Raw genomic sequence first — 9,298 nt, 5'->3', positions numbered from 1 at the left:
TGGGTTGAAAAACTATTTACAAAAAAATATGGGTTTTAACCTTCAAAAAAAAAAAAAAAAAAAAAAAACGTTTTATTTGCAAGATGGGTTAAACTTCATCATTATGCTTGACTTTATTACCAGTGTAAACTTTCAAATAGTTGTTTGAATGCAATTTTTTAGAGGTAGAGGTGTTCATCACTCACCATCTATTTATCATTCACAACATTTAATTAAGTTCTGTCATTACATTAACCATTATTTTATCATTCACAACCTTTTTTAGTGAAAATGCCCATCACTCACCACCACATCCAACAATTCCTCTCAACCAACAATTACCCTCACCACACTCAAATAATCACGCGTGAAAAAATGCACGCGTTGTACAAATGGTAGCGTAAAACTAGGAGGTGGCGGTGGGATTTTGTGATTTTTCACGCGTGGAAAATGTTTATCACGTACAAAAAATTGTCCACCCCGGGTGGCCTTATTCCCTATAAATATACACGGATTCTTGACATGGGATCCTCACATTCCTCATAAGACCTTCACACCTTAACAACCTAACATGAACATGAGAAAATATTATCATCTCCTAACCCTTAGGAGATCCAAAGGTCTTCTTATGTCACATAGGAGTTGTGTCCATCAAACTAGTCCAGTTGAAATTCACCACATTTGCCACCACCATCAACCACCACCGCCACCTCAGCCGCCATCGCTCTTTTCCTCCTATGGTCATATATCCAGAAACACATACATGAGTAGAAATGTTATTGGTTCTAGCAATTTCCTTAAATCAATTCACTCAACTCCAAACCCTAAACACTATCTTTCTCAAGTTTCTACAATCCATACGTCAGAACTACCATTATATGAAGATGACTCATCCCGACTCGACTATTCGGTGACTGTGAAGGGTAGAGAGGTCATTTCAGCAGCTGTGACATCGGCGAATGAACACTGGCTCCCCTTGTCAAACCTGGACTTGCTTCTACCGCCTATTGAAGTTGGAGTGTTCTTTTGTTACAAGAAAAAGAACATTGATATGTCCACACAAACCGTGGTGGACACCGTCAAGAAGTCGTTGGCAGGGGTACTATCGACATATTACCCGCTCGCGGGTGAGATTGTACAAAACAGCCATGGAGAGCCGGAGGTTTTGTGTAACAATAGTGGGGTTGAGTTTGTTCATGCACATGCAGATGTTGAGCTGAAAGACTTGGATTTGTATCATCCTGATTATTCTGTAAAGGGGAAGTTGGTTCCCCAGATTAATCGCGGTCTGTTATCTGTTCAGGTAAAACCATAATCTAATCGAGAAGTTGGTTTTAAACTTCTAAAATCAATATATTGGTCAGTGGCGAAGCTTATAATGAAGACAGGGGGTCGAAAACGTATATACCCAAAAATTTATATACGAAAACAACATATATAATACTACTGAGCGAAAAGTTCGGGGATCGGGCGCCCCCGGCCCCTCTTTATGCATTTGGTGTCAGATTTTTGTTGAGTTCGCTACCCTACCTAGAAACCAAAAGATGTTTCACAAAAGGTCCTAGAAATGCTTATGATATTCCTAGACTACCTAGATCCAAATAAATTCCAAACTATATGATGGTACCAAATGGGCATCCTAAGATTCAATCATATGAAGATATAGAATGAATACAAATACTAAAATCACTAACTCGTTTTTTAAATAAAACAGGTAACCGAGTTGAAATGTGGATCGATGATAATATCATGCGCGTTTAACCATCAACTAAGTGATGCTTACTCAATAGGTATGTTCATAGCTGCATGGGCTAAATATGCACGATTGGAAAAAGTCTCCAACATTCCATCATTTCGGCCCTCGATGTTTAACCCACGACACCCTCCTCGTTATGAAACAACCCATGACAATCTATATATCCCCATCACATCACTCCCTCCTCCATCATCCTTTGAGGAACCACTTGAGAGTCGCATGTACTATGTTCGCACTGAATCAATCGAACATATTCAATCTGAAGCCAAAAGAAGCAAATTCTTGTCATTCACCGCGTATCTGTGGAAGTTATTAGCAGATGGATCAGGCAATGATGTTGCGAGTACCATATCTAGAATGGGCGTTGTAGTTAATGGACGTCGATTTCTAACACAAGTTAACGAGAAAAGTCCATCGTTGTTTGAAAACCACTATGGAAATACACTATCTGTCCCATATGGTGTTGCAGCAAATAGTGATCTGAAGGCCATGCAACTACATGAAGTTGCAAACGTGGTTCATGGATTTGTGGCTGAGACAACAAATGAAGAGCATTTTAGGGGTCTAATTGATTGGGTAGAGTTGCATCGGCCCACGCAGGCGGTTGCCAGGATATATTTTGGGCACGAAAAGTCTGAAGGCAGGGCCGTGGTGGTCTCATGTGGACGAGATTTACGGATCAACGATATGGACTTTGGATGGGGAAAGCCGGAGTTTGGATCGTTTCATGTCCCTTGGGGTAGTCGAACCGGATATGTAGCCACCATGCCAAGTGCAAGTGGAAATGGTGATTGGGTTGTTTACATGCATCTCAACGAGAAGGAATTTGATGTGATTGAGCATATGGCACCTAATGTGTTTACACCTCTTTCAATTTCTAACTTGGTTTAGTTTATGTAGCTATATATATGTTTTGTATATGGTTTGTTTGGATGGGTGTTTTACATGTATTTTGTTGTGTATGTGTGCTAATTGTCATAAAGTGTATAGGATAAAGCTACTGAATGTAAGGTTTGTGATATATACATATAATGATCCACTTAGAAATTAAAAAAAAAAAAATTGGCGAAAAAGATTGGATTTGATGGTTGAAATTGCAGTTTACTACACATGTACATTTATGGCTGGTAAAGTTTTCTTGGGGTGGCCCTCCAAGTAGTTAAAGTTTATAATATTTTGGTAATGGTAATAGCAAAAGTATGTGCATTGATTCCTTTAACTTGGCCCCTTCACACGGGGTTTAATCAAATATAAAATATAAAACCAAGACCACATTCGATTGAAAACCTTGACCTCATTTTGCGGCTGTGAACCGGTTTTGGAAGCAGCCGAAAATCAAGGGAATGCTAAGGTGGAAAAGAGGTAGAACACAACTAGGAAACTCTCTCAAATGTTAGGTATTTTGTTGGATGATGAATCAAACGTTTAGTGAATTTTTCGTGAGTCGTTTGATAGAAAGTTCGTTTATGTTAGTTATTGAATAAACAAATGAATATGAACATTGGTTTTTGTTCATTTAGTTAAGCAAACGAACATGGATACATGTCTCGATCGTTCATGTATATTCGTGAACGTTCGCTAATGTTTCTTAATTTTTGATTGTTTATGTTCGTTCGTTTACATTCATTTATGTTCTTTAGTTTAGGTTTGTTTAAGTTTATTCTTTTCACCATTGTTTTAATGTTTTCTAAAATATTATTTAGGTATATTACAATTTAGTTCAGTTTTATAAAGTTGAAAATATCACCTCTTAGAATTTAGCTTAGTTTTGTTAACTTTTCAGCCCAACGCATTGACGTTCACATTTACTTTTAATCGGAGTTCATTTGGTTGTGTTCGTGCATATATGTGTTTAATTATGTTTGTTCGTTTACGTTCGTGAACCATCTGTTTATACTATTCCCAAATGAACATAAATAAACACTAACACGTTTATTTTCTAAATTAAACGAACACGGACAAGAAAAGCCCATTCGTTTTGTTGTGCGCGTTCGAACATTTGTTTGATTAAAGTTAAATGAATGAACATGAACATGCTCCGTTCATGTTTGATTTATTTACAAGCCTACTAATATTTTGGGATGGTGAAGTGTTGGAAGGTTACATGTAAACCACTGATATAATCAAGGCCGACCCGTTACTGTAATTGAGCTAGGCGACGACTTAGAGCCTCCAAAAAAATAGGGCCTCTAATATTAGAAAAAAAATATATATTTATAAAACAAAGATATTACATTTACGGTGATAATTGATAACATAAATCTTAGTGTAGTTTGGTGCTATAAACAAGAATAGATTTTTGTAGAAAGTTGAGTTCGAATCCCACAAACTGCTCATTTGAATCACCTTATTCACCCTTTTAGTAAAGGGTTATGGGTGTATCTTTTTAACCACCTCTTGATTTTTTAACAATAATGAGCAAATAAGATTTTGTTAACATAATTTTTAACATGCTATGTTCATGTTAAATTTTCTTTTAAAAAAGTCATTTCTAGCTCGGTTATGCTTGTTAATCGAAAAATCGTTTTATCATATTTCTTTATTTAATTCATATTGGTGGATGCATCAACTTATTGGGTGGTTGAGTGTCATTGCTAGTAAAAAGTATGAGTGATAAAATTTGGCTTCGAATTGTTTTTGTCATCTTTTTTACTTAAAACCGTGGGTTTATAAACACTCATATTTACACATTTTCTAAAAACGAAATTTATCACAAACATTTTTGTTTCTAACATATTAATCTAAAAACTAATTTTTTCACAAACATTTTTGTTTCTAATTTTTAAATTTGTTTGTGTTCATAATTTGTACTTTTTAATTTTTTTATCGATACATATTCTATTTTTAATTATTACTATATATTACTGTATATTAATAAATGAATTGTAATTAATAGTGATTTTAGTATTATAATAATAGGGTGGAGATACAATAGGAAGTTTATTTCGCTAGGAAGGCTAGGAAGTGATCTTGACCATCCATTAAGTTAATCAAGGGCTAAGATTAAATCAGGGAAATTAAAAGGAAAAAAAGAGGCGCGTGAGTTTGTTCAAGGGCATTCTAGTCAATCCAAGCCAATAGTTTCTCTCTCCTCCAATTCCCCTCATTTTTTTAAACGTTAATAACTCTTTCATACGACATTATTTTTTTATAAAAATTGCACCAAAAAACGAGCGTTTTTTATCTTTAAAACGAGTATACTATTGCTATATTTAAAAAAAATTTAAAACTCAGTTGCGTAAAACGCAATAGATAAAACCACCAGTTACGTAAAACGCAATGTAAAAAAAAAAACCTAAAAAATGACATTTTTCTAAAACGCAATACACCAAAAACAAAAAGAAATGACTTATTTGTAAAACGCAATAGTCAGAAAACACACAGAAATGTCTTATTTGTAAAACGCAATGGCCAGAAAACACATAAAAATGTGTTTTACCTAAAACGCAATGCACCAAAAACACAAAGAAATGTCTTATTTGTAAAACGCAATGGCCAGAAAACATTTAAATGTTTGTTTTCTAAAACGCAATAGACTGAAAACACATAAAAAAGTGTTTTACCTAAAACGCAATGCAGCAAAAACACAAAGAAATGTCTTATATGTAAAACGCAATGGCCAGAAAACACTTAAAAATGACTCATTCTAAAACGCAATGGACTGAAAACACCTAAAAATGTGTTTTACCTAAAATGCAATGACTAAAAACACTTAAAAGTGTGTTTTTTTTTCTAAAACGCAATAGCTAGAAACCACATAAAACTCCCTTATTTCTAAAACGCAATGGACACATAAAACTGTCTGTCACTGTGAACTGTCTGAATTGTCTACGAATTACTGTCTTCGAAATGAGCCAATTTCTGGAAAATTAATTTTTCTGATGCATTTTTAGTACAGGGGCTCTGCCCCTTGGACCCCGCCAGGGGCTGCCGCCCCTGGGACCTCGCTACCAGGGGCTGCCGCCCCCGGACCCCCGCAAAGATCATACAACGCAATGACTGAATCAAAAACCCAGATCGTGAAAATGAAATTAAAGAATTTCTTACATGGATCGAAGCCGATTTCTTCATCAGTTGACGAAATTTGAATGATAGAAACACTTATCAACGCTCGAATCGAACGAATCGAGTGATTATCTCCAAAATCACCGGAAAAACACGAGATTTTTTTATGAAATTAAACTGGGTTTTCTTCAAAAAAAAAAGCTGAAGAACACGTTGATCAGGTTTTGAATCATTGATTGGTGATGAAAATCGCACTATAATGTAGTGATTATTGAGATAGAAAGTGAAGAAATAGTTGAAGATGGTGGGTTTTGAAAATGGTGGGTTTTGAAGTTACTGGGTTTTGAAAAATGAAGAAGAAGAAGTTGGATTGACTAAAATACCCTTTCTCTTTATTTTAAATTTGCCACATGTCATAATCCTATGGCTTCCTATCCTTCCTAGCGAAAATTAACTTCTTATTTGATCTTTTCCCTATAATAATATATAGCTTTTTAATACTTTTATTATTTTAATATTATAACAATAGTTATTTTCTTTACTTTTTAACTTTAATCCATTTTTTAATATCAGGAGTTGGGATAAACTTGGTGTCAACCGGTATCGAACTAGTACTGGTATCAAAAATATCGGGACGTTCCTGTTCGGTATCAGTACATGAATGTAAAAACCGACACTAATACAGAAAACGCCAAAAGTTGGAGTCGAATTGATATTGGAAATCTTTTGGTTCGGGAAATTCAGTGCTGCTACCCGGTACCATTTGCTCATCCTTGATCACGGTTACCGTACGAACAACGGTATCGTACAACTTTTTTTTTATTGATTTTCTTCAACTTTTAATTTTTTCTTTTTTTTTTGTTTCAGGGGTATGGATGAGCTCCGTGCCAACCGATACAGAATCGGTACTGATACCGAAAATACCGGTTATGGTACCGGTATAAGAAGCTAAAAAACCGTAGTGAAACGGTACCAGGAATGCCCAAAGTCGGTACCGAATTGGTACTTAAGATCTTTCGGTTCGACAAATTTGGTACCGGTACCCAGAACAATTTGCTCATCTCTGACCACGGGTTTCATACGAACAACATAATTACCATACAACTTTTTTGGTTGATTTTCTTTCGGTTATCTTTTAGTATTTTTCTAAATTTTCTTTTTATTTTTGTCAGCAGTTCCGTTCGCAACATGCTCGTAATGATTTCAAAACACATGTAAACACAGACTAAATAACAAAATAAATTCGCCGCAACGCAGCTAACTTCTTTAAACCTACTTTATTTAAGACGTAAACTGGGTAACATATCGTGTTACCTGTAACATATTTTTATTTATGATTTGTTTAGTACTGCAACATGTTCAATTCCAAGAAATTAAAAAATTTAAATGCCAAACTTGCGTTTCGAATTAGTTTATAAGAACCAAATTTCTTTTTATGAGCTTGCTTTAACATCCGGTAATCGCATATATAGCAAAACATGAACCAACTAAAAACCAAATCTTAATTGTGAATCAACTTCTTGCTAGTAGTCAACTCACTAACACCAAATTGGTTGCATAATTTATTTAATTAAGAAAATAAACACTTGTTAATTGGTTTCCTTGTGTACAAGACCTAATACTATGTGTGGTTTGTAACATTAAATACATTATTGTTATAATATTTAATTTTATAGCAATTATAATCATTTATATTATATGGATCAAAATATATTAATAACCTATTAATAATTAATTGGTAATTGTTGATAGACCATATTACTCTTATTAACTAATTAGGTTTGCTATTGGGTGTATATATAATGGGATTATTAGAGAGGTTAAAGGTAAAACACACACCCTAATAACATAACATCATAGATCGTCCCTCTCTCTCCCTAATCGAAACCTCCCTTGTTTCGGTTCATCACATCAATTTACACCCTACGGAGGAACCAGATCATCCTGACAAGAATGTCGAACTCGATGGTTGCATCTCTGACTGGATTCTCTGCTGGCCTGTCTGCTGTAACATGTATGTTATTCATGTTTTCCATTATCTTTAAACAAAACTAAACAACATGTGGTATCAGAGCATATGTTGATAAATCATTTTTGTTTTCGTATCCATTATTCGGTGATTGAAATCTGAAAAACAGAGTTTTGAAAACTTAATAAAATTTAACAGCCTGTTTCGAGACCAGGTATCTCGAAATCACTGTTTCGGGAAAAACATTAATTCGAAACCCTGTTTCAAGTTTTTCTTCATAAACAATTCCGGATCTTATGTTTTGATGTCTTATCACTCTTCCGAAATTATAACATATTAAGTCACCTTTTCGAAATCATTAAAATAACAGATTTCAGATTCCAGAATTATGTTTTTAATTTTAGGGTTCATCTTATGCTCTTATGAGAAATTTAAAAAATTCCTATATTTTGGAATTAAATTTAGATTATTGGGTGTTTTTCCTACCTTTGATCTAAATTTTATCGCTTAAAATTTCGAAATCTGTTCTAAAATTAAATGAATATTGTTTTGAAATATTTTGATAAATTTAGATCAGCATTAAAATAGGAAACTAAATCCCATAATCATTAAACATTCGAATTTCCAACCTTATCACACTAACAGCTGTTGATAGAAGGTTTCGGGACATGGAAAACAAGTTTCGAGACTCATTAGTGATTTCGATATAAACATACAACTCGAAATCTCATTAATAACTCGAAACCATGAGATTGCGACTCGAAATCATAAAACTGTTAGTATTCATGACTTGAAACCATGAGATTTCGACTAAGATTGCGACTCGAAATCATAAAGGTGTTAGTCTTCATGACTCGTAACCATGAGATTTCGACTATGATTGTGACTCGAAATCATAAAAGTTATTTCGTATTCATGACTCGAAACCATAAGGTTCCGACTGAGATTCCGACTCGAAATCTCACTAAAATACGAGGACAGCTGAGATTGCGACCGAGATTTCGACTCGCAATCAGGTGGTTGCGACTCGAAACCTCATAAGGAAGTCGAAATCTCATTAAGGCATTAATCTTCATTACTCGAAACCTCGAGATTTCGACTGGCATTAGTGACTCGCAATCAGGTTGTTGCGACTCGAAACTTTATTGACTCGAAACTTTATTGACTTGAAACCTCATAATGATTCATAACCGAGTCGAAATGTCACTTGAAATCTCATTACTTTATTAAGCTGTTAATGTGAACTAAAATTTAGCTCGGGCTCCGCCCCAAACCCCGTGCAAGGGGCACGCTGTTCCCCTGCACCCCCTAGCGAACATGTGGTTTGCTATTAAATATTTAGTTTTTGTAAATAACTAATTACTTAATCAGAATCAGATAGTTTTTCACAAAACCAAAATAGCTTAACTTGAATGAGCTTCTGATGTATCATTTCTGGCCAAAGCTGATTTAATGCATCTATTTATTGTTCAAGTATTATAAAAGCTATGTTGAGTATGCATTACTAACGTGAAATGTCATAATTTCTGGCCAAAACTGATTTAATTCATTTATGTCTAGCATACTTAACGAGTGCATAACTAAACTGA

At 34.6% G+C, this 9,298-nt stretch overlaps 1 protein-coding gene across 1 annotated transcript; it reads left to right on the top strand.

The window, feature by feature from the left end:
* The first annotated feature begins 533 nt into the window (after positions 1 to 533).
* LOC110877561 (shikimate O-hydroxycinnamoyltransferase) lies at positions 534 to 2,799 on the top strand. Its single transcript, XM_022125716.2, has 2 exons — positions 534 to 1,282; positions 1,694 to 2,799. The coding sequence occupies exons 1-2, from the start codon at positions 551 to 553 to the stop codon at positions 2,624 to 2,626; spliced, it is 1,665 nt and encodes a 554-aa protein (XP_021981408.1). The 5' UTR covers positions 534 to 550; the 3' UTR covers positions 2,627 to 2,799.
* The last annotated feature ends 6,499 nt before the right edge of the window (positions 2,800 to 9,298 follow it).

Source organism: Helianthus annuus, chromosome 9 (genome assembly GCF_002127325.2).
Source record: "Helianthus annuus cultivar XRQ/B chromosome 9, HanXRQr2.0-SUNRISE, whole genome shotgun sequence".
Classification (NCBI taxonomy): domain Eukaryota; kingdom Viridiplantae; phylum Streptophyta; class Magnoliopsida; order Asterales; family Asteraceae; genus Helianthus; species Helianthus annuus.
The sequence above is the reverse complement of the archived record's forward strand: the minus strand, read 5'-3'. Positions and strand labels throughout refer to the sequence as shown.